At 34.2% G+C, this 26,830-nt stretch overlaps 2 protein-coding genes and 1 pseudogene across 3 annotated transcripts; 1 reads left to right on the forward strand and 2 right to left on the reverse strand.

Annotated features, from left to right (window-relative positions):
- Positions 1–1,930: 1,930 nt before the first annotated feature.
- LOC120147399 (auxin response factor 19-like) lies at positions 1,931–7,814 on the reverse strand. Its single transcript, XM_039160771.1, has 13 exons — positions 7,472–7,814; positions 6,849–6,961; positions 6,650–6,745; positions 6,198–6,254; positions 5,912–6,067; positions 5,720–5,804; positions 5,290–5,380; positions 5,032–5,196; positions 4,730–4,925; positions 4,419–4,557; positions 2,572–4,322; positions 2,212–2,402; positions 1,931–2,135 (listed from the first exon to the last, which is right to left on the reverse strand). Exons 1-13 carry the CDS (start codon positions 7,512–7,514, stop codon positions 1,955–1,957), a joined length of 3,264 nt encoding a protein of 1,087 aa, XP_039016702.1. The 5' UTR covers positions 7,515–7,814; the 3' UTR covers positions 1,931–1,954.
- Positions 7,815–17,894: 10,080 nt separating this feature from the next.
- Positions 17,895–19,709, forward strand: LOC120147454 (annotated as a pseudogene).
- A 64-nt stretch (positions 19,710–19,773) lies between these two features.
- On the reverse strand, positions 19,774–24,259 carry LOC120147446 (3-oxoacyl-[acyl-carrier-protein] synthase II, chloroplastic-like). Of its 2 annotated transcripts, XM_039160828.1 has the most exons (14): positions 23,689–24,259; positions 23,063–23,268; positions 22,791–22,994; positions 22,309–22,419; positions 22,125–22,220; positions 21,997–22,042; positions 21,825–21,904; positions 21,444–21,512; positions 21,225–21,309; positions 20,929–21,083; positions 20,766–20,846; positions 20,490–20,549; positions 20,256–20,368; positions 19,774–20,157 (listed from the first exon to the last, which is right to left on the reverse strand). In XM_039160828.1, the coding sequence occupies exons 1-14, from the start codon at positions 24,107–24,109 to the stop codon at positions 20,085–20,087; spliced, it is 1,800 nt and encodes a 599-aa protein (XP_039016759.1). In that variant the 5' UTR covers positions 24,110–24,259; the 3' UTR covers positions 19,774–20,084. The 2 variants fall into 2 exon arrangements, with proteins under 2 accessions (XP_039016759.1, XP_039016760.1); XM_039160829.1 differs by having other exon boundaries at positions 19,774–20,368.
- Positions 24,260–26,830: the final 2,571 nt, after the last annotated feature.

The following is a 26,830-nucleotide window of genomic DNA, read 5'->3' on the forward strand; positions in this document are numbered from 1 at the left end:
TTTTCAGTGTATCGGTACCCACTATAGGGTATGGGTACATCCCTTCACTGGTGTATCGATACACTACCTATGTATCGGTACACAAATTACATTCGAAAGTTTTCCTTTTAAGAGGGGTATCGATACACTTCCTTAGTGTATCGGTACACTAACTATGTGAATGTTGCACTTAAATCACTAATCTTTTTAAACTTCCAAAATGGTCATATTTCACATCTAAATGCTCATTCCAATCTCAAAACATCAATTTCCAGCATAGTACATAACTATTAGACAATTATTCAACCATTTACAACTTTTCTAAAATTATGAATTGATCCCCCAACTTTTCAAAAATTATAGAATGGTCCCCAAATTTTCTAAAGCTTGTAGAATATTTCCTACATCATTTCCAGACCTTATATAATTTTTCCATAATTTTTCTCACTCAAATTCATCATGTTCAAATTTTCAAATAATAATTTCTAGAAAGATTGAACATGTTTTAACCATAACTCAAGCTTGAAAATGAATTTATAACCTCTAAATCATCAAGATTTATCATCAATTTCATGAATCCTATCATGAACATAAACCCTTAGATTTGGGATCTTTGAAATCCAGCAAGATAAGAAAGAAATATTGGTACCAAACGATAGCGTTTTTCGCGTATATCACTTTTCTATTTCACGACATAACTCGAATTCCAAAGGAATTAGCTCAAAAATTGAAAACAAATGTTTTCTTACCTTTGGAGAGAAGCTCACGTTGTTGCTGGTGAAGATGAATGAATTCATCTGACAATTCTTCATCTTTCTTTAATATTTAATGAATATTTAATTCATTAAATGCTAAATTACCAATTTACCTTTGAATTCAAAATATCTATACTATTTTACCCTTAATGAACTTGATATTTACATTAATACCAAGCTATAGTAACCTTATCATCTTCCACAGTTAAATACGTACAAAATATTTTCTCACTTTACCATTTTTCCCTTGCAATTTTCAAAACTTACAATTCTGTCACTTTAATCCAACAGTCAAAATTAAATATGGAATTAAATCCATGAAATATTATTTTCCAACATTTAAAAAAAAAAGTGAAAATAATATTTTTATTTTCCTATTTCCGTGACCCATTTGTAATTTTTTAAAAATTACATTTTGATCCCCTAAACTTTTCAAAGTTTATACTTTGGTCACCAAGCTTTCAAAATCTTATACCTTGGTCACTAAATAATCCATTTATGGAATAAATTCTTTTTGGGAAAAATACCACTTATGTCTTTAATTTTTTCCCAAATTTCTACTTTGACCATCAAACTTTCAAAATTTGCATTTTGGTCACTAGCCCGCCTTTTGGGATGTTACACGGATGATCATTTTGTAACTTTTAATAGCCAATGAACTTAATAAAACAATACCATATAATCGGAAGAACATTTATGTACTTTACTACTTTAATTAAAAATATATAAATAGATCATTATTACAACTATCTATAAATATTTAAGAGATAACTATATTATCTCGAATCAAATTTTTTCACCCTAAACTAAATTAATCCGCAACCTCATCCTTTGAAAATAATCTAACCCGACCCGAACTCATATATATATATTTTTAAAATAACCCAATAAGATTGGGTTGAAACCCGTTAACGTATTCATTATTAAATAATGATTTTTTTCTTAAAACAAAAAAGGAAGCATCGACTGCGACAAAAAATCATGCTAATTGTACAAGAGATGGCCATTTACAGGACATAATAATGTCAGATCAGCTCTATCAATATAATGGTTTCATAGATTGTACATCAATGGCCCCTTACCATGATCTTCCTGCCACCTTCACGGCAGTGATTTTTTAAATTTAACACCTATGATCTACTCACTCAGGCTAATCATTGCATCTTCATTGAAGATATGCTATCAAATTGTTTATCTATGTGAATCTTGAAACCTTTTTTTTATCTGTTAAACGGAACGGCTGAGGTATCATCGTACTGTCCTCTCCACACATTTCCGTTGTCGGTACCGCTGAAAGCTTGATTGGGAACCGCCACATTTCCGAGATCACCATTCAGGCTCATCTGCTGTACTTCGGCCGATGACAGTAACTTTATGCTCTGGACACAGATTACAAATTCTCTGCAAAGAGAAATGAGGATGAATAGAAACCACAAGTAAAGGTTAAAAGGAGTTCAGATTGGGGTTGTTTACTTACTCCCAAGGATCATCACCGACGAGTAATATGTCGTTTTCATGATCCACATAAACTAATTTCCAGTCAGAACTCTGTGGATCCTCCAGCTGCCCCTCGATGCCAAACATGCGAGCTAGATCGTGCCTGATTTCATCGTACCCTTTGTAGCGGGTCACGTCAATTGATCTTCCAACTGAGCCACGCTTTTGCACCTTCATTATTTCGAACCAGCACCATACATTTAGAGACATGATGAAATTTGTAGATTTATACTACAAGACGCATAATAATACTGGAGGAGAAATTTGACAGAGGAATAGAAGAAATAGAATAAAAGAGGTAACAAGCATAACCATAATCAATGGGGGCTATGCTACATACCTTTGTATATGTTCGCATACGTTGAGTTTGGTTGGCGCACAGTCCATTTACGACTCCTGTGTCATTGATGGCGACATCATTAGAGCACCCGGTCTTGAAAGGTGTGTTCGGCACACCAAACGACTGAGAGCTTATTGCAGGAGTAGACAACTCTGCATCAATATCTCTCAGGTCGCCACCATAACTTGAAAGTAGGTTTTGAAGATCCTTTTGAGAATCATATCCCCTTGATAACAAAGTGTCAGGCGCCAATCCATCAACGTTAGCTATAAAAGGAAGATTGTTCCGAGGATGTGATTGAACATCACCTTCTAGAAAGGGAGGGAGGGAGAAATATTGGTGGGCAGTGCCTGCATCTAGGCAGTATGATGTTCCAGAAGAGGATGCTTCTAATTGATCTGTCACAGTACTTTTGTACTTCGACAGTTCTGATCCTCTAGAGGTCGGTAGTTCATGTTTGATTCTTATATCAGGCTTGCTCTGAAGCTCTTGAACCAGGGAACTTGCAGGCTCAACAAGTGGATCCGTCGCCAACATGGATGGTACTTGCTGGTTTTTGCTTAGAAAGTTCAATGGGGAAACCTGACAATTATTGGTAGAAGGTGAGGTTGAACACGACAGTGCATCTCCATCAGTAAGACAAGAATGGGTTCTCATAGCAGTAAGAGGCTTGTTATGAACTTGAGGCATTGATGTTGAGAAGCCGTTGCTGCAGAGAGGTTGTGATGGGCTCTGTGAAAGTGGCAATTGCTGCAACGATTGGTTTTGTTGATGGGTCGACTGTTGCTGCACCATTGGAGGCTGCAGCAGTGATCCAGCTGGGGAGAGTAACTGTTGAGATGACTGCTGCTGCTGCTGTTGCTGCAATTTCTGTAACAGTTGTAATTGAAGCTGCTGCTCCAAGAAGCCCTGCTGAGACGATTGCGGCATCTGTGGCTGCTGCTGTGTCGTCAGGGACAAGCTTTGTTGCAACAATTGTAGTGGTGACTGCTGCAACTGTTGTTGTCTCTGTATGAGGTTAGTTTGTTGATCCATCTGTTGCTGAATCTGTGTATCTTGCGATAATGACATCAAAGGATATGAAGTTTTATTGGCGGAGAGGATAGTTTGGGCAGTGCTATTGCTCGTCAGCAATTGTTGCTGCTGAAACTGCGAGCAAACAACTGGTTGATGCAGATTTTGATTTGGGATCTGGTTAGTGGCAATGATTCCATTATTTGCTTGAGACGGGAGGAATGCCTGCTGTTGCAGCTGCTGCGGTGATTGCGTCTGTTGCCGTTTTTGTTGTGGCTGTAGCTGCTGCTGCTGCTGTTGTGGAGGTGCCTGTGCCTGTGATTGTGGCTGCGGCTGAGTCTGAGGCTGAAGCTGCTGCTGTTGATTTAAAGGAGTCTGCAATAACTGCTGAAGTTGCTGCTGCTGGGCCCATGCCATAGGCGTCTGAAGCAACGGGTTGACTTGGTTTGTATTTGCTTTGGTAAATTGCATATTCGACGCAGGTAATCCGGGAGCTTGGAAATTCAATAATTTGGCAGGATCATCGGTGCCAAGGCTATTATGGAGCAGATTTGAAGAAACCATTGACGGAAAGAATCCTGATTGAGCAGCTGGAAACTGATTATTCTGATGCATGCTCATCCACTGAACTAAACTCAAACCAGGGAAGATTGAACTAGGGGCATCTTTCATACCAAAGTCATCTCCGAGCCAGGGCATAGCTCTCTTGAAGGCATTCTCCATATCAGACTCGTCATCTGCAAAACCTCTTACAATATTAAAAACAAAGTTCTTGGATTTTCCTATTGTCTGTCGATGTTTAAAGTAAGATATGTATGGCAAATATGATTTACCTGGCATCCCTGGTTGCTTGGGAAACCGGGGCCTGAAAAACGGAGGTGGACAAATGTAGAAAGGAGTTATGACAGGCTCGATGTCCCAAATTGAAACTCGGCTTGGCCGCTCACCAGCTGTAGATTCATCCCATCCAACCTGTTGAGAATAAAAAAGTAGCCAAAATTAAAAATTAAGTGGTGTTTCCTCCCTGTGCAACACCACCTTGACCTATACAAGCCCCAATAGGTAGCAAGTTCACATGATAAAGTGATGTATTATGAACCATGATGTAAATTAATATTGGCATTAAGGATGTCAGTAAAAATACCTGAAGATTACGCCACTGCGAATTTTTCCATCTCACGGGATCCAAGTCACTGATACCGGTAATCGTACCCATGTACCTACGTACCCCAGACTCCTCGGTTTCAAACATCATTCTAAACCGCATGCCAAGGGAAGCTTGGGTATGCATAACTTTGTTATACTTCGCTAAGGGTATCACAAACTCAGAAGGGCTCGCCCTGTCAAAATTAATAAAATCTTTTTAGACCTTCAATTAATATCCTTCTTTGATGATTAGAAAAATAACAATGAATCTATATACAACCAAATGTGGTATACCAATACCTTGGATTGTAGAATATAGTAAACGGGCTGTTATTTGCCGCAGCATGAGCTGCAGCAGCAAGGATCCCAATATGCATGCTATCACTAGAAATTACCGACGAAGAGAGAGTCGGCTGCTGTCTATTTGCACGCCTTGTACCCAAGAGAAGTCGAGACTTCTCATCTCTACATTTAAGCAAAGAATTTCAGTTAAGCAGAAAAATGAATAGAGTGTTTGTGCATGTGTGTGTTTGTAGGTATATTTTATATGAATCACACCTTATGAAAAGGACGGAATCACCGGCGAAGAGTCTTTTCGTGCTAACAAAGACACTCCAACCAGTAGTCAAAAGGTGCCTCTTTGGTTGACCTGCAAAGAAGCCATTATGCATTTAGATAGGTTATTCAAATGCCGATAACATTAAATAAGTAAGCTACCTTAATATGAAAAGCAAAATGCTATGAATTATCAGTACCACCCTAAAAAATTACTAATGAAGATCAAATTTAAGTGAACAACGAAACTGTCGAATCTTTACCATCAATGTTCAAGGAAAAATAAGGAAATGGCCATTACTAACTTGACTACTTCCCAAAAGAACAAGAATTTCTTCTACACCAAAGAGTTCTAAGTAGCATGGGAGTTGATAAGAAACACTAATGAAAAGAAAGTATTGATTACTTAGCAGTATCTTGAAAAGAACGATACCTCGATAAATATGCCTAAATGTCCATGTATTGTCATGTAAATCTTTAGCTACCAGCTCCTGAGCAGGTGGCTGCATCGAGAAATCCTACCAAAATATCATCATTTAGATTTTAGCGAAAACAGACACAAATTGCTTCCATAAGACCTCTTAAATCCTAAAATAGAAATCTAAAATTGGAAGTTTGTAAGGACCAGAGGAGGGAAGATCTTCTCAGCTGAGCGTCGAGGCACAGAAAATCCACCATGAGTGCTAGTGTCACTCGCTGTAAGAGTCTTGCAAAAGAACTCCGCAGGCTGTCTGCTATGCTTGAGGGCCATATCAGATGCCAGTAATGCTTCCTTGTCATACTGCACACCAATTATTTTAAAGATTCATCCCATATTTCACGTGTGAAAATTGAACCCCCCCCCCCAAAAAAAAAAAGAGGTTGTTCTGTAATATCCATGAATTAATTCTCGAATCGAATAGCTGACCTACTTTGTTCACAGGTTGAAGAGTCATCTGGGCGTACACCTCATCTGTTTCTGGATCAGCCTGATTCAACGTTTAAATAATCGAATTAATTAGCAACTTCATATAATAATCATAAAACTTCCCTTGCATACACCATTTTGACCATCACGAAGTTATCGTCATCCACTAACCATGCAGGATCCTATTCATATTGTAATATGACTCAGCACCCAACAATAACTTCCTAGAAGTAGCCAATACAATCACAAACTAACCAGATAGCACATGGATGCGCCAAGTACCTATGCCGAAAAATGACTTGGCAGTTAGATCGAAAGATTGTCTAAGATATGAAAGAGATATGGTCAATCCAAAGTTGCTGATACATGCACAAAACTCAATTAGAAAAAACCTTTTCCCCTTCAATGATCCAATATACAAGAAACCCGGGATAACGGTGCTGCGGTTTTGCTTACATGCAATGTTACATTATGGAGCAAGCAAATCAACTTGGAAGGAAGGTTAGGGTAGCTTGGTATGAAATCAGTCTGCTTTTGCATTGATGCTGCAACCTGGGAAAAAATATACATCATAATTAGAGAAAACTCCATAAAAGGCCAGGTTCAGGGAAATAAAAAAAACACTCAACGGGGACGAATGAGGAAAACGGCTCACTTGCTCGCTATGGCCTTGCGGAAAGTAAACAACCAAACTTCCAACTGGAGGTAAAGAAACAAGTGGTCCAGCACAAGCATGCCATAATTCTGAATTGATATTCTTCCTTTCTGATGCTTCCAAAAACCAACTAGAATGTTAATCAAAGATCCCAGGAAACCAAATACAACGATAAATTCATGAAACTATTAAAAAGTACAAACTTGCAATATATGTATTCCCAATATCCATAAACTCCCCAGTCCCCAGTTGAAAAGCTACCATGAATATTCTTATATAACACTTTATATTTGAACTTGACACACACAAACACATATGTATGTATGTATGTATAACAGCATAATGACTGATCCCAAACCTTCCTCCATTAAAATGAGTAAAGTTGATACTCAGTTACCATAACCTTTACTTTTATGAAAATGGGATTTTATATGATTTCTCAAAAAATATTTGACATTTTATATTGAAAATGTGGAGCACTGAAACCAAACTAATACCAAAACCAAAAACAAGTCAGAGGGGTATGGTTAACAGAGGAAAACAAAAGAACCATTTTGACTCCAAAAAAAAATTGAAACTAAGTTAAAGGAAGAAAAAAGTGAATGGATTGAGAGAAATCAGACCTTCTGCAGAATTTGCCATGAATCCATTTGGTGGAGCCTTCATGCTTACAATCTTGGATCAATTTGAAAAAAGAAAGAAGGAAATTTTCTCAAGGAATCCAATTACTTGTTTTCCTCCAACAAAACACTGAAATGACATCAACTTTCTTCCCCATATAATCACTTCAAACTCTTTCAGCTTATGAAACGACAAAGCTTCAAAAAGAAACATCCATTCTTGCAGCAGCAACCCTTTGCCGGAAAATCTCTACAGACGCGCTTAAGCAAACGCCGCAGCTTCCATTAACACTCAAATCCCAGAAAAATCAGAAGGCCCAACTTAGACAGCAAACCAAAACCTTGTTATTTTCCCGGACAAAGCCAAATCAAAAGTAACAGCTTTCTTTTTTCTATTCTTCCTTCTGCTTATAATGGACTGTGAAGGCTGAACAATGAAGCAATCACACCGTGGTAAATTCAACGAAAGAAAAGAAAAGAAAAGCTAAAACCTTTTTAAATTTAATTTTAATTGTTGCGCGTGTGATTTCGCGCGCGTGGTGCTAGTCTGTTAACAGGAAGACGGTTTATATTGGTAGATCCTTTTCACCGTTCGGAATTTGGAGGTGCGCGCGTGCGGCGTCGTGGCCGTGCGTATGTCTCTGTCTCCTTGGACTTGGAGTAATTTTTTTATAAACTAGTATTTAGTACTTGAATTTAATAATTTTTTTAATTTAGTCCTTAAAATTCTACTGGATTAAAGAAACTTAATAATTATATTATTAAAAATAAACTTTTAGGAACAAAATATTACTTTATATATTAAATAAATTAATTAGATGCTCACTTTACTAGTTTATAATGTTAGCATTAAAAAATAGTTACTCTATAAAATGTAATAGTAATACGTCATTCTTTTCGAAACATTTCGGAAAAAAGATATTAGAGGTCCTGATTTTTGGGGAAAAAAATATGTCTCTCTATTAGTTTTTCTTTTAATGTGGCCCTTGAATTTATAAAACAAACACAATATAGTACTTTGATCGACATTTTTCATCGTCTGTCAGTTACAGTACTAACGTGGCAGTTCACGGTGTTGATATGGTAGTTCATTTGCCGTGTTTGAGTTAATAATTTAACGCATCTGTTATGTTATCCACTACGTTATCAACCACTGTAAACTGTCGCATCAACACTGTAACCGTCAATAGTGAAAAAAATTGATCAGAGGATCACATTGAGTTTGTTATCTCAATTGAAGGGCCGATATGATAGAAAATAATATAAGGATTACATTGACTTTTATAAATACAAAGACCTCTTATGCGTTTTCGCCAAATTTTTCATTATTATTTTTTAAGTTTTCCATATAATTATGCTCGATGACGTGGCTTGGTGCCTCTCTCCAGCTTACAACTGTTGTACGCCGTAGATTGGGCTTCTTTTTTGGTGATAGGGCCCACCATCTCAAAAACATCATTTCCATGATTTATCCTTTTAGGATCATAGTCATCATAATCTCCTCATGACCAAAAATCACAAAATAATATTTTAGGGTAAATTATATACTTAGTACCTAGATTATTAGTTTTAATCTGTTTTAATACTTAAACTTTCAATTTTTTTAAAATTATACCTAACATTTAGGTTTTCATTTCATTTTAGTATCATTCGTTAAAAATTTAACTCGTTTAGTACCTAAACTATATATTTTGGTCTGTTTTAGTACATACACTTTTTTTTAAAATTTAACGTTAAATTTTGATCATGAGTATTAAAACGAAACAAAAACTGAAGCTTATAACGGCGAGTTACTAAAATGAAATAAGAACTAAATTTAGATATGATTTTAAAAAAAAATTGAAAGTTTATTAAAACAGAATAAAACTGATAATTTAAATATTAAACGTGTAATTTATACTATTTTTTAAATTAACTATTGAAAATGAAATACGTCAACTGTTTTCCAGTTAGGTATAACTATAAAATTAGTTTTTAATCAGGGCAAGTAGCTTGTTCATTGAACATGAAAGAAATAATAAACTCTTTCCAGTTAGGTAAATAAATTGTGATATTACAAATTTTATAGAGATTATAAATAATTTAAGATTAGGTTACAAATTTTGTCCCTCAGCTTTCTTTTTATTCCTATTTTAGTCACTAAAATTTTAAAAAATTTAATTAATTCTTTAAACTTTCAATTTGCTCCTATTTTGATCACCCAAGTGTTAAATCTTAAATGGAATGGCAACATGGCAGTCACGTATGTTGTTGTGGACTATTTTTATTGATATGGAATCAATGTGTGATCTATGACATTTTTCTTCTTTTTTATTCTTTTCTTCTTCCTTCACATATGAAAATTTTACAATTCCATCCCCGTGTCATGACGGCGTTGTAATTACCATTCTTGAACCTCTTTTTTGACCACTTAAGATATTGAAAAACTCGTCGTTTTCTCCTATCATTATATCAGTTTAGATTCTACAAAAAAATTAAAACTCATAAACCCAACCTTAAATCTAAAACTCGTAAAATCTTAAATCACTATGATATTTAATACCCACCATCTGATCATATAGAATCAAGATATACTGCTCGCTTCCTCCCCTACCTCTTCACTGTAAGGATTTAAAAGAAGATGCTTCATCGTCGAAAAATCAAAACAAATTCAAAACTATAATTTTTTTCATAAAAATAAAGAAAATTATAAGACCGTTCATAATTTTTAAAGTGTAATAACAGAAAACAAAAGCAAATTAGAAATTTATTGAGTGAAATAAAAAAATTAAACTTTAAAATAGAGATAAAAAGAAGTTTAATGATAACAATGTATAATTTACATGTAATTTAAACATTTTTTTATTAAGCTAAGATAATTATAATAAAGTAGTATATAATTATAAATAAAATTAGCTGACCCTATTCCCATATGTAATGGGGTAAGGGGAGGTAGGGTAGTAGGCTGCCCCCAATACCAGATTGAGAGCAACTTCCGTGGAAGACCTCCATTATGAATTGCCCTCAGTGGGACTCGATCCCACAACCACAAGATTAAGAGGCTTGCGCTCTACCAAGTGAGTTAGACGGGCAATTCATATATTCTAAATACTCTTAACTATTTGATAATAAACACTCAATTATCCTGGCTGCAATTACTGGTACTCAAACTCGTGACCTCTAAAAATAATAACGGTCATTTCGATCACTAAGATCAATTGATTTGTGCCAGTAATTTAAACATCAAATAAAAAGAAACCCCACCTTTCTTTAGTTAATATTGAACTATAAAAACATTGATATAATATTTGGACTATAAGAAGGGCTAAGAAAATGATGTTTCTCTGTATATACAATGGGAAGGGCCCACTAGCCGCAAAAACAGGAGATCTTCACATGTCACAAAGTTTGCTTTATTGATTCCTCTTCGGACATATATCATTATACTTCAATTAAAGCTAAAACTTTTACATAATTAATTGTTTTTTTCCAGCAAAATAATAATCATAATAATTGATTAACATTTTGATCATTTTCAAAGCAGTTGAAGTGCTCTTACAATTAATCTGGACAAGGGAAGATCCTGATTTTGAGCATCCACAATGGCATAGGACCCTGTCTTTTCGTTTAATTTTTAATTAAAATTAATACTTTTTATATTTTTAAATATTTTGTGCTTTTTAAAGTTTTTCAAATTTAATATATATTATAGAGTATGTTTTTTTTAAATGACCATCCAGCTCAGTTGGTAGAGCACAAGGTTCTTAACCTTGAGGTCGTGGGATCGAGTCCCACAGAGGGCATTTCATAATTCGGAGGTCTCTTACGGAAGTTACTCTCAACCTGGTGTTGGGGGTAGCCTACTATCTTACCTCCCCCTTACCTCATATATATGGGAAAAAGGGTCAGCCATTTTATAGAGTAGGTTTTTAGAGTATCACGTTATTTTCTAGGGTTAATTGCAACATGCATCCCCAATCTATGACCCTTATTTTAAATTAGTCCTTAAACTTTTAAACATATTAATTTCATCCTTAAACTATGATTATCGTTCTAAATCAGTGCTCAAACTTTTGAACATTTCATTTTCATCCCAAAATTGTGATCTTCATTCTAAATTGATCCCCAAACTTTTTGAATATTTCAATTTTATCCTAAATTATACATATATATTAATCACATCTCTTGTTAATAAAATCATTAGGCCAGCCTATATTATTATATGTTTGAAAAAAAATTAACATTTAGGTTAAACTTTGGTTGAAATGGATTTTGGATGAATTTGGGGATGAAATTGGAAGATCTAAAAGTTTAGGGACCAATTTAGAATGAGATTCATAATTTGAGGATGAAATTGAAATGTTCAAAAGTTGAAGGACTAATTTAGAATGAGATTCATAGTTTGATGATGAAATTATAATATTTAAAGTAAGGACTAATTTAAAATGAGGGTCATAGTTTGAGGACATATGATGCAATTAACTCTTTTTTTCTATAACGAGACAGAGATTATAATAGATTGTCATAATTGAAATTTTCAAAAAACTAAACCGAATAAAAGTTTCTTTATATATCAAAATAATAATGAGGTACAACTTCAAGGACTATAATACTATTTAACCTTATATATATATATATATATATATATATATATATATATTATATGAACGAATGATTTCCAAAAAGGATAACGATTATGAGAAGGTCCTTCTAATTTTTTTTATTTCATATTAATTTAGATTTATAATGATTGATACTTCTACGAATTGAATTATTGTAGCTTATATTATAAGATTTTTATTTAATTTTTTTTAACTATACTCGATATATAAAAATAAAAAGTATTAAATAATATATAGTTTTTAGTTGATAAATATATAGCTTATATTAGGGTGAATTGTATTTTAGCTTAATCTTTATTATTCTTTTCATAAATATGTTCTAAAGTATTGAATCATAATTAGGGACATCTATGTATAGGATCGAGTCAGATTTTAGTTGATATAAGTTTGATTGAATATTATATTCTTTCACCTGATTTAGGGAGAGTTTATATAATTCAAAATTTCACCTGATTCTTGGGATATATATTATTTTTTTGAGAGACCTAATTAAGAAATTCAACCGACTTTGTCTTTCAAAAAACTTAATTTAGATTCGATTTTTTAATTCAACTTTATAAAATTATGTTAAATCATAATTTATTAGGTTTAAATCCCATGTTCATCCATAACTATGACCCATTAACTTTTATATTGAATGTGATATACATATATTGTAACATCTCAAATTTCGGGATAGTAGTTTAGGGTTAATTCGAGATATATGTGGACCTTGTGGAGTTCGTCATTAAAGTCAAATTGTGCCAAGTTTGAACTTAATTGGGTTGGATTTGAACCCAAAAATCTATAAAAATAGGATTTTTACTTATAAGACAAAACACAAAGGACTAAAAGTGCATCTAGACCTTTGTTGATGACAAAGTTTATTGGGATTGAGTGACGTGGGGAAGCTTTGAAAAGCGGATGGCTTTCATCATTGTCTTCTTCATTTTTTTCATCTTTTCTTCTCCACTCTTACTCCCAAGTGGCATAACTCCAAGGTAAGATCTTTAAGCATCTTTCATGTTCCCCTTAGGCTTAAAATTCGTCCTTAAGCTTTCCAACAACTTTGTTGGCGATTCCCTCGCATAGCTCATTATGATGGCCTCGGATTCCCTCGCATAGCTCATTCTGATGGCCTCGGTCGGATGGCCTCGGATGCCCAGCGTGTTGGGACGTGCATGGCACATGCAATCTCTTGTAGCTCGTCGGGAAGACATGGCGACCTAGTAGGTCGCCCAGAAGGTATGGCGACCTACGGCCAACACTGTGAATTTCACCTTATTTGAGCAATTAATCTTAGGAGTGTTTTATCTCGTGAATTAATTTTTTCCAGAACATTATCTCGAAAGTTTTGCCGATATTTTTATGTTCGGAGATGTTCTCATGGGATTTGAACTACAAATAAGTTTATCAAAAATCAATCATAATGTACGAAACAAAGATTAATTTTGTAGAAAAAATACGTAGAAAGAGATATAATAAATCCAAACATGAAATAATCTCTGAATGCAGTGCAAACAAGCAAATGGAATGATTGGGGTTAATCATAAAATGATGCATGTGTAATCTTGGCATGCATGATCGCACATGGTCAAGGAAGATGCGGATCATTATTGATCATCAAAGGACATAAAGACAGACAGAGAGAGAGGAGATTAATATTAATTAATTGAAATAAAAGGAGGAAGACAAGCAAAGGAATAATATCATTGAGGGTTGTCTTTCTTCAATGGCGTGCCTTTAATATGTATAAGCAAGCTTATGAATTGTGTATTTGTGTTGTTGTTCATGTATCGCATATACCACGGAAATGGGATGTTACATGTATGAAGATGTTAGTACATCTACAGACATGGACATGACGTGGACATCTCTCTCTTTGATGGTGGTGCTCATGGTCCCCAGACAGCTAAAATTCAGCGTATCCTATAGAAGTTTGAAATCGAAAAAGAAACCCATAAGAAAAAGGATAAAGTTTTAGAAGTTTGTTTTCTCATATAAAATTTTGTATCCGTCCCTAGTTAGTACTCTCATAATATTACTACATCAATATTTATAAACAATATGGTATATTTTTTTATCCATCTCAAAGTATTGAAAAAATATTGTATGGGAAGACGTATGTTCAAATTCAAAGCATAGAAGATTGCAGATGCTATTCATCAATTGCAGGTCAAATTGTAGAAAAAGTCTACCCTACAAAATAATGAGGAAAAACCCTAAACAAGGGCAGAAGCTGAAGCCCCACTGATCAAGGTAGTATATATTGAGGTGTCAATGGCATGGAAATCATAAAGATTAGATAAAAAAAAGCCCCCAAGTTTAGGTACAGTACCCGTAAACAAAGGAAGCTGATGCATGGTTCTTCGAGATCAACACTGGCAGCGTGAGGTGAACATGCATGTGAGTATAAAACTCATACATGAAACCCTAATCTGGGAACAAGAATCCGAGGTTCACGGCGTTGACAAAATTAAGTACACCCTTTCGGTAGCACCAAACTCTGTCTTCAAGAGCTTATTGTAATAAGTAAATAAAAAAAAGGGAAGCAGTAATATAATTGCTTTTTTGTCTCCTCCCTATGCCACAGCCCCACAGTCCATCTTTTCGCGTTTCTTCTGTTTTGTCACACTCAGCGACAGACGCAAATATTTTGAATTTTTAAAATTTTAAAAGTAAATTTAAATTTATAAAATTTTAGAGGAATAAAAATAAATTTTTAATATAATATGTATAAAAATCTAAAATATATAATTATTTTAAAATTTTAGGACGATTTCCCCGTCTCTCCTCCATCCCTGATCACGCCGACAAGAATAGTAGTAATAGTAAATAGCTGGTGCAGCCAACTTGGTTTATATGCATTGCTGGAACCTTGTGTACGTACGTTTATATATTACTATTTGTTATTGCAGTTTACTTGTACTCATGCAATAGGTTTATTTTTAGGGTGAATTACACAAATGGTCCCCTAATTATAAGATATTATTTATTGAGTTTCATAACTATTAAAAGTTACATATGGTCTTGGATATAGGATTATGCTTTATTAAATCCCTTTACTATTAAAAGTTACAAAATAGCCACTTGACTATACATTATATTCTAAACTCGTCATTCATGTTAAAAAATTGATGGCAGCCTGAGTTGGACGTTAACCTATTGAGTGAGATATGATAAAATATAATATCAAAATCTCATATGACTAACATATCTTAGTCAACTTATTAATGTTCAACTCATATATGTAAAAAAATATATTCGAACTTGAAACATTTAAAAGGAATAATTATCCTTTTAAATTTGAGCTTAGATATTTTTTGAACCATTTTACGATCCGACTCATGATTTGGAGTAGGCGGCGACCACCGACAGGAAGGAAGCGAAGTGGGGCAGTTACAATGAAATGGACCTGAACTCAAAACCATCGGCCCACTTTGCTATCAATCAAATAATACAATGAGGCGTGGGGCCCAAAAGGATGGTGCAACCACTTGACGTGGGGGCTTCTATACCTCGCCGGTGCGTTTATGGTCTCTTCGCCGCCCATCGTCAACGCGCACAAAATACTCGACCGAACTTAAACCTTTTATAGTTAATTAATAGTGTTTTATTTATTGATCTAATAATTTAAGTTAAGTATTATAAATATTTATTATATTTAATTTTTTATTCACAATCAAAATTCATACTTATAGCTTTATTTAAAACATTTAAAATCCCATTCCAACAAATCAACTAGAATAAACATATAAAAAGGCAATATATAATTAGCGGATAGGAAGATGTTTTCACGGTAGATGAGAACAGTCGTTTTTTAATAAATTTAAAGTTATCATATATTTTAAATTTTTTATATTTTATTTTATTAAAAGTTTTCTTTTATCACTTTAAAATTTTATAAATTTAAATTTATTCTTAACATAAAATCTTAGGTCGATTTTTTTTCCGGAGTATAGCCAAATGAGGCATAGACGGTCCCATACTCTATTGTCCTTCCGGGCTTTAATCCCAACCATAAGATAATAAAGGTAAGAATCTGTGATACGCGGAAGTATGACCAATTTATTGAAATTTGGTCGTGTGCTAAGATATGAAGAAAAATGAAGGCTACGTTTATGATGAGTAATCCGTACACCTGTTTGGGCACAGGTTTTTGTGGTCGGAAAGTGACGGTCTCAAAGTAGCTGATGACTGTGTCGGATGTCGATAATGATTTCTTTCTATAGTCCAGAAAATTAAACAATTTTATACGGAGAAAATAACCTCGTGACCAAAAATCTTAGATAGTATATGATTTTGATTAATTTTTTTGGGATTTGCGAAAATGATCAACAAAATCGTAATGCGATCTCTAATTCGCATTGCGATCTCCACTATCGTAAATTCGTGTTGCATTTCGCGTTGCGATAGTCTACAGTTGTTGTTGCGATCACAACGCGATTTTCAACTATCGCAACGCGAACTGGAAAATCGCAACGCGAAATGCAACGCGAATTTACGATAGTGGAGATCGCAATGCGAATTAGAGATCGCATCACGATTTTGTTGGTCATTTTCCTAAATCCAAAAAAAGTTGATCAAAATCGTATATTATCTGAGATTTTTGGTCACTGAGGTTATTTTTTCTTTTATATATTACATGATAACAATTTAATTTTGATTGAATATTAAGAAGAATTAAATTATCAAAATTTTTAAATAAAATATTTAAATTTGATATTTGATAATAATTTATACAACATTTAAATTTATAGGGCATGAATTACTATTAAACCAACAAAAAATTAAAGGGCACATACATACTTTTTTTGGTTTTTTTGGCACAATATGACAGTCCGAAAACAAAATTAATAAAATAGGACAGTCTATGGGGAATATAATTTGTTTTATTTAATACTTAATAGTTTAGAGATTTCGGTACTAAGATTAAAATTAAAAGAATTGTGAAGTCTAAATTTTACATATATGTATAATTAATCTTTTAGAAAATATTTTTTCATTATATTTAAGTTCATTTTCATTATTAATCTTTTTAAATAATTTAGAATAATTATAAGATAATATTTTTTATAATATTTCGTAACTATTAATAAATGATAACGCACACAAATCCTACAGATGAATATTGAATTTTGAACTTCTAAAGAGAATAAACCCTCCTTCAATCACTGAAAATATATATTTTTAATTTAATTTTTTCTCTCTTAAAAAATATAAAATTTGGAGAAATAATTTAAGGGTCCTAATTAATATTTTCAATAAAACTTGAACGTCTAATTGTTTTTTTTAAAATAAGAGGTTTAATAAGATTTTTTAAACAAAATTGAAGGCCTAATTAATTAAAATTTAAAGGAATTGGGCCTCTCCTCCCGTGTCCAACATCTCATGACCCATCACAGTCCCACTAAGATCCACCATCAGCCCGGTTGACTTATCCATATAATTCCCTTCGTATTCTTCAATTCCCATTTTCTTTGAAATCCCTAACTCTTGTCCTGATCGTGGCTTCAATTGGTCCCCCAATTCCTCCTCCACTCGAATCTCCAATTCACAATCATTGAACCCTAAGTCTGCCCTCATCGTGACAACGTGTTAGAGTTTGTGACCTTTTTCATACTGGTTCGGTCCAAAAAAATTTGTCTATTTGATGAAAAAAATAATTATAGACTTTATTATTAATTAAATTTTCAATTAGACGTTTAATTATAAATTTAATATTTTTAGGGATAAATTACATGATCTGTTACTTCACTTAATATTTAAACATTTTTCTCACTGAATTCAGAAAACTTAATTTTTGATCACTTGCGTTATTATTTTATTAAGTTTTGGTCACTGAGATGTTGATTTTCGTTAGTTTCATAACGTGGCGCATGAGAAACAAACTGTTTATGCGATTTTTCTGTCCAATTGATTCATATAGGTGGGGGGTTTTTTAATGAAAAAGGTTTTCAATGATGCATTTGAAGCTTTGAGGATCTCGTACAAGAAGGCCAGTCCTTTTTGCATACCCTTTGGTTCTACAAATATGGGTTCGGCAATGCTTTCAATTGATTTGGTGAGCTTAAATTTAGATTTTGAAATTTGAACTTTGAGCTTTTGAAGTTTGAACTGATGATTTCTTCAGGGAAGGAGGGGCCCTAACTATTCAATCTCCACTGCGCGCGCCACAAGCAACTTTTGCATACTAAATGCAGCAAACCACATCATTGGAGGCGAAGCTGCAAGTTTAGGAAAGATCAAATCCGATATATATTCTGCTTTAGGGTTCAGGTTCAGGGTTTAGGATATGTGTGTGAGGTATTTGAAACAAAACCGCAGGATGTGATGCTTTGTGGTGGCTCGGATGCAGCAATTACCCATTGGTATCTCTTTCTCTTTTTCTGTATTTGTTTTTACAATTAATTCCAGTTGGTAAAGGCAGGATATATTTGATTTTTTTTATTCAGTACTGGGAGGATTTGTGGCATGCAGAGCACTCTCCCGAAGGAACAATGATCCTACCAAAGCTTCACGCCCTTGGGATGCTGTAATATTTTACTTTTGCTCTTGGTTTTTTTTATCAAGTTGTTGAACAAGTGCAGTAAAACTGAGTTGATGAAGTAACTTTTATACAGAATCGTGATGGATTTGTGATGGGGGAGGGTGCTGGGGTTCTGCTTTTGGAAGAATTGGAGCATGCTAAGGTACACTTTCTTCGACCCTACAAGCCTTGTTCGAGCCATAGGTTTGTTTGTACCTAGTTGTTTATGGTGAAGTTCCTTGGAAGAGACAATTATCAAGTTTAGATTTGATTTTGCAGAGGCGAGGTGCGACCATCTATGCAGAATTTTTGGGTGGAAGCTTCATGACGCTTATCATATAACTGAGCCACGTCCTGATGGTAATGACTTTACCACTGGAATTCTTTCTTCTTTAGCCCGAATGTTAGTTTTATCCTGTACAAGCATGTCTTTTCTGAGGCAACAAATGCTATTATAGGAACTATTAAACTGACAATCATCTTGCGAAATCGAAAAAACAGGAATTGGTGCCATTCTGTGCATGGAGAAGGCCTTGGCTCGGTCTAGTGTACCGAGAGAAGCTGTAAATTACATTAATGCTCATGCTACACCTACACCATATGGAGACATTAGAGTACCAGGCTCTTCTCCATTGCATTGGCAAGAACCCTGAGTAAATTTTGCATGTTATTCTCTGTTACTGCATTTGTGATTATTTGCAGTTATGGGTGAACTCTACAAAATTAATGATCGGTCACCTACTGGGAGCTGCCGGTGCCGTGGAAGCCATTGCAGCGGTACAGGTATGCAGAGCTTTGATTATGGTTTCAGTATATGTTTTAATGCAACTCGTTTTTCAGTGGGACCTGAGCATCGGCATGATGCTGTTTATTTATTGTAGGCAATACGGGCTGGTTGGGACCATCCCAACATCAATCTGGAAACCCTAGATGTAGTAGTGGTATGTATTAGTTTTCATTTCCTTTAACGCATAAATTTCCATGGGTTAACCTAACCGATGATACTATATCATATCAGGACATGAATGTGCTGGTGGGGCAAAAGAAAAAGATTGAACGTAGAGGTTGCTGTGTCTAATTCTTTCAATTCAGCGGCCACAACTCATCCATCATTTTCGCGCCATATAAGTAATAGTTCAATCATGCAAGTGTAGGAGAGAAAAATAAAAGCTCAAACTGAGGTGCTGTAATGGTGGTTGGTGGTGGTGACAGTTTAGGGATAATCATAATAATGATGATGATGTAGCTACAAGCGTAGCTGGCAATACAGCCAGCTCAAATTTCATTACAAATTGAATATCAAACCGCTAATATCTTCTTGTAAATGATAACCAAAACTAAACATCTACCACATCCACTGGTTCAACGGCCCATGTCAACTAAAAAACACGAGTAAAAGCTCCATTGTAGCTAGATATCAGGAGAAAACGAAATATCAGAAACAACAGCGTAACCACGGCGATAAAGTTCTCTCCTTACAACTCCGAAGCTCTGACTATTCGGCCACCTATACTTTGTATAATAACCCTTTCAAACTGATGTTTGTCGACAAATGATATACTTTGTTGATACTGTACCAACTGCATTAACAAAGTGACCAACCAAATTGCCGATGGACGTTATATTTATCTGCAGGTGATACAGATACAATATACATTTATATTCTGAACAATTTTACTTGTATGGCGCGAAAATGATGGTGGAGTTGTGACCACCAAACCCGAAAGAACTAGACAATGCAGCCTTTACGTTCAATCTTTCTTTCTTTTGCCCCACCAGCACATTCATGTCCTGAATTAGATGTGTCGGAAATATAAGATAGTATCATTGGTTAACCCAGGGGAATATAACTGTTTAAAGAAGAAAAAAAACAATGAAAAATAAAACGAGGGAAGATACAACAGCAACATACCACTCCTCCATCTGGGGTTTCGAGATTGATGTTCGGATGGACCCAACCAGTCCGTATTGCCTACAATAAATAAACATCGTCATGCCGATGCTCAGGTCCCATCAAAAGAATAGGAAAAGAGATACAAACACGCAATTGCAACGGAAAGTATTTTGCCAGAAGAAACGAGTTGCATTTTTTAGAATAGTACAGAAATAACAAACATTCAGCACAAATTATGCCCATGAAGTCTGTCTCCTAAATTCAAACATAAACCATAATCAAAGCTCTACATACTTGAACTGCTGCAACAGCTTCCACAGCACCAGCAGCTCCCAATAGGTGACCGATCATTGATTTTGTAGAGTTCACCCTTAACTGCAAATAATGGAGATCATATCACTAATAACAATTGAGAAATAAGAAAAGCAGATTGAATAGAATAACATGCCAAAATTACCTCGGGGTTCTTGCCAAAGCAATGGAGAAGAGCCTGGTACTCTTTAATGTCTCCAGATGGTGTAGATGTAGCATGAGCGTTAATGTAATTTACATCTTCTCTCAGTACACCAGACTGAGCCAAGGCCTTCTCTATGCAGAGAATGGCACCAATTCCTGTTTTCCGGTTTCACAAGATGAATTTTAGTTTAATAGTTCCTACAGTAGCATATTCAGAAAAGACATACTTATACCGGATAAAAATAACATTCGAGTTAAAGAAGAAAGAATTCCAGTGGTAAAGACATGGCTCATTACCATCAGGATGTGGCTCGGTCATATGATAAGCATCGCAAGTGAAGCTTCCACCCAAAAATTCTGCATAGATGGTCGCACCTCTCCTCTGCAAAATCAAATCTAAACTTGATAATTTTATCTTCTAGGGGAAACAGATGTGCATTCCCCGAAAATTCACCATAAACCACTAGGTACAAACCTATGGCTCAAACAAGGCTTGTAGGGTCGAAGAAAGTGTACCTTAGCATGTTCCAATTCTTCTAAAAGCAGAACCCCAGCACCCTCCCCCATCACAAATCCATCACGATTCTGTATAAAAGTTGGAACAATTACACTCATGATGAAGACCGAAAAAATTGCCTTTAAACCGCCTACGATTAAAGAGTACTTGAGAAATAGCCACTTTGTCGAAGTACCATGAACAGACATGAGAACAACAGAGGCAGACAAAATAGCAGGGTTGCTTACTTATTTAAATGATAAAACTAATGACCATTGCTTTCCACCAAGTTACTTCATTAACTCATTCTCAGCTTTACTGTTTTTGTTCAAGAACTCGATAAAAAACAACAGCAAAAGAAAAATGAAACTCTGGAAGCACAAGAGTAATTGAAATATTACAGCATCCCAAGGGCGTGAAGCTTTGGTAGGATCATTGTTCCTTTGAGAGAGTGCTCTGCATGCCACGAATCCTCCCAGTCCTGAATTAAAAAACATAAAATCAAGTATATCCTGCTTCTACCAACTGGAAAAATTGTAAATGATGACAAATACAAAACAGGGAAAGAGATACCAATCGGTATAATTGCTGCATCTGAGCCACCACAAAGCATCACATCCTGCGATTTTATTTCAAATACCTCAGATACGGGTAATAAAAACAGACCACAATATATTGGATTTGATCTTTCATTAACTTACAGCTTCGCCTCTAACGATGTGGTTTGCTGCATTTAATATGCAAAAGTTGCTTGTTGCGCATGCAGTGGAGATTGAATAGTTAGGGCCCATCCATCCCTGAAAAAATCATCAGTTTAGACTTAATAGCTCGAAGTTCAAATTTCAAAATCCATCTTACCATTGAAAATTCTAAATTTAAGCTCACCAAATCCATTGCAAGCATTGCCGAACCCATATTTGTAGTAGCAAACGGCACGCAAAAAGGATTCATCTTCTTGTACGAGATCCTCAAAGCTTCAATTGCATCATTGAAAACCTTTTCATTCCAAAAGCCACCTATATGAATCAATGGACAGAAAAAGGAAAACCAACTGCAAAAACAGTGTTTCTTAAGGTTGTAGGCCTTCATGCGGGGTGCTACATACACTGTAACTTATGATTCAAGAGATTTTACGTGGCTTTAAACACAAAGCTAGTATTACAAAACCGTACCACTCTCATTTAAAAGTATGCAGGATTGTCAGCATGTTCTGTTATACTAAAATAATGAGCCCAGCTGCTAGTGTTCGTGTTTTACTTGCGTCAAGTTTAATGCTTATGAATAGAAGGGTTTATCAGCTATTTCTTATATCCAAGCATGAATCACCTTTAAAATGAAGGCGTATGTTCTACAGACTGCAAATTTACCTTCATGCCACCCATTGCTGAGCCAATCAGAACTCCGCATTTCGCTTTATCTAACTCGTCCATTACATCTTCAGTTAATCCACCGTCTTCCAAGGCTTTCTTTCCAGCAATAAGCATATAAAGCATGAATTTGTCCATCCTTTTGGAAAGTTTCGGTGCAATCCAACCATCCGCTGAGACTGATTTTATCTCTCCGGCGATTCTCTGGAGAGAAAACGAGAGCAATAAGGACAAGCACCGGTGCAAACGAAAAGCAGCTGAGAGATACTTACAGTTGGAAAGTGTGCACAATCAAAAGCCTCAATTTCAGTTATACCACTAGCACCCTCGAGCAAGTTGTTGTAGAAGATGTCGGGATCATGTCCGAGCGGAGTCACCACTCCCATCCCTGTCACAACTACTTGTCTTTTGTTCGTAGGAGGTTTCTTCTTTGTTGGTATTTCTCTGGTGTGTTGCACAGCTACAGCCATGGTTTCTCCTACATTATCATATAAAGTAACCCAAAGACCATATGTGATTTAACCGGTGATTTATATGACATTATGTGCATGAAGAAGTGTATATTTTCTCTATCACCACAATTTAGCAGATAATGTACACACAAACAAGCAATCACATGTATACAGAAAAACCCCAGAAATTTTGTGTGCTTAGACAAATATGTTCTTTTTTATATCGAAAGTGGCAGAAAACCCATGAGAGACTGTTACAAAATGTTCATATGGACAAGACAACACAAGACAGAAAGAAAGAACAATATCAGCCTACAGATCTAGCCAGAGATAAAATAAGAACTGAAGGCAAGGGGGTAGGCAGAGCAAGATCTATGATATTCATAATTAAAAATGATGATTATATAATCTACAGAAACTGAATACAAAATTTGAACAATTTTCACCTGAAAGGTTAGCTGCTCGATTGAGTCTGCGTTGCCTGCGATTGTTATTGAAGGGAGAGCTTTTGGATCCAAATAAAGAAGAAAAGCCTCCATTTTGACCAAAAAGGCTACTGTTTTTGGAGGAATAGTACTCATCACAGGGCTCGAAAGCTAAACACGAGGTCATCAAGCCTTGAATACCGGATCCACAAAACGACGAAATCAAGCCCCCGTTCAGGTTGCTGTCCGAGCCGCCGTCGCGTTGGGAAAGAAGAGCTTTCCTTCTAGTGCGAGCCCAACGGCCGAGTCTCCTTGAGGAGGAGGAAGAAGAAGTTGGTAAACGGAGCATTGACGACTGAGACTGGTCTTTTCCGCACGTGACAGACATGCAAGCGGCCACCAACCACGTACATAGCGGACTCGCCATTGATGAAGATGCCATCCCCAGAAAATCAACCCAAAAAACTGCAAATTCAAAGGAACGTCGAAATTTGGGTTATAGGGTTCTTTTTTTTATGTAAGATCAATCAAAATCTAGCCTTCCATCAATCAAAAATCCTTAGAAAAAATGTCAGAACGCACTGGGCATTTGGAGAGAGAGAAAAAACCCAGAGCTTTTGTAAGTGCGGGCAATCTCAGAAATGAAGATTTTATAGCAGAAAGGCTACTCTCGACGGAAATAAATGAAGGGTGAAGTATATAGAAGTCATTCAACTATACTCAAATAATCTTTTTAGCAATTTCATTTTCAAAAGTTATAAAATAACCACTAAATTATTCAAACTATTACAAAAATAATTACTATAATAATAATAATTTGACAATTTTAATAATTATATTATAATAATTTCATTATTTTTAATAATTATTTTATAACCCTTAATGCATGAAAATTATTGAATCCGTGACCTCTAAGAACAACAATAATTTCTTTAATCACTTATATTATATAGGAAAGTTTAATTAATTTAATAAACATTTTTTTAATAATTTAATATTTTAGTGACTATTTTATAATATCATAATTATTATTTTATAATAGTCCGATAAATATTATGATCATTTTATAAATTTCTAAAAGTTGACTATAAAAATATTTAAACATATATTTAGAGACTTTTAGTGTACTTTACCCATAAATTATAAATAGAACAAACAAAATAAAAAAGATTGCGAGAAATAGAGATGCTATCAGACAAAGATTTACGAACAATAATTTTTATTTTTTATTCTTAAAAAATAATAGTATTAATAATGCCGATATTTTTAATATCTTAATTGTTCATTTTTGTTTGGTTTGGTTGTGGAAATGACTCTTTGGACCATCAGATTGGTCTCCTAATTTGAGGTTAGGGTGACGTCCACTCATATTAAAAAACATTAATTATTTTTGTTAATAATAAAAAATATTAATTTTTTATTAAATTAATTTGATTACAAAGTAATATATGTTCACCAATAATCAGTTGGTCTAATGGGATAGGCATTAGACCTTTTAAGCAAAGTCAGGGGTTTGAATCCTGGTCATTGTGAATGGAGGAAATTAGGTTGGAAGGGTTACCCTTGCATCTGCAATACTCAATCCGAAATAATCAATCATTAAATCGGATATCAGTGGTTATATTCAAAAAAATACTATTTATTTTAAATACTCTCAATCATTTAATAATGAACGCTCCAGCACTTTGTCATATATTATTTTTTTATCATCTGTTTGTTTACTTCAGAATGATTAAACGTTGAATGATTCAAATGCTGAATGATTCAGAGACTCTGAATGGTTTGACTATGAATGTGACATGATATTTGATAACTGGCTTTGAATGATTTATAATGTACTTCTGTGCTAAATCATTCAGCATTGTTTTATTGAATCAGTCAGCACTTAATCGTTCAGATGTGCGAAACAAACGCGCTGAATGCTGAACGATTTAGCATTCAACGTTGAATGACTCCATTAAGAGGCAAACAAACAACTTCTTAGTAAAAAAACATTAATTATTTTAAATGCCATCTTAGCCTCTCATTTTCATTTTTATAATCTGTGTTTTTTTACGTGTGAGTAAAAATATTTGGGGTAAAATACATCATTATATTATACTAAAGTAATTTTTTAAGACATTGAAGTTTTAAAAAATTATATAATGATATTTAAATATATATAATTATTATAAAAGAGTCATTATATGTTATAAAATAATTATAATTTTTTTTTATAAATTTGACTACTATTTTACAATAGTTTAATAAATTCTAATAATTATTTGTAAATAATGATTATTTTATATTTTCTACAATTTTACTGATAAAACTGATTTAACTTAATTTAATGGTTATTTGTGTACGTTATTAAATTGTTTTAGAGATGAAACTTCATTAAATCTTTAAAATAAGATGAAAGATTCCAATTTTAACATTACGGATAAAAAAGAATAGATATTAAAGTCGATCTCATAAAAGATTTTTATAATATTTAATTTAAATTAATTAATCGACACATTAAATTTTAATAATTATATAAAATAATTATTTTAAATGAATTATTTGTTTATTTTCTTTAGCATATAATGGAGAAAATATCGACGATAAATTTGTATTTATTTTAATAATTAAATTTATTTTATAAATTATTATTTTTCGAGTTAATATGATTATTAAAAACATAAGGTTTTAATTTAGTTGAAGTTGAGATGATGTTTTACATTATCTGTTAATTTATTTAACTTGTAATATTGGGTTTAAAATTTTAAATAATTCGGATGTAATTTGAATAATTTGATTTTATTAGCTTAAAATTTATTTATTTTTCGAATTAATTCAAATTTTGTTCACACCTACTTAGGATAGTAGACGGGTATAATCTCGTGGACTTCGCACCATATCCATACCAATTTGGGCGAGAATGGGTATAAGTTTAATGGGTAGAAGGCGAGTGTGGATGTAAAAAGTCATATCCGCCGTGGGTAGTGGGTAGGTGATGGTTTTAAGTCCTAACCCCCCTCGCATCCGCCCGCTCCCCATCCATCCATCCCAAATCCGTCTGCCCACTAACTATCTACCATATAAAATTTGGATCATTATAAATTTATGTATAATTCCAAAGACTATTTTGTAAATACTAAGATTTTATCAGACATGACATGTAATTTAACCAAATATTATG

Source organism: Hibiscus syriacus, unplaced genomic scaffold (assembly GCF_006381635.1).
Source record: "Hibiscus syriacus cultivar Baekdansim isolate YM2019G1 unplaced genomic scaffold, ASM638163v2 tig00110940_pilon, whole genome shotgun sequence".
Lineage (NCBI taxonomy): Eukaryota > Viridiplantae > Streptophyta > Magnoliopsida > Malvales > Malvaceae > Hibiscus > Hibiscus syriacus.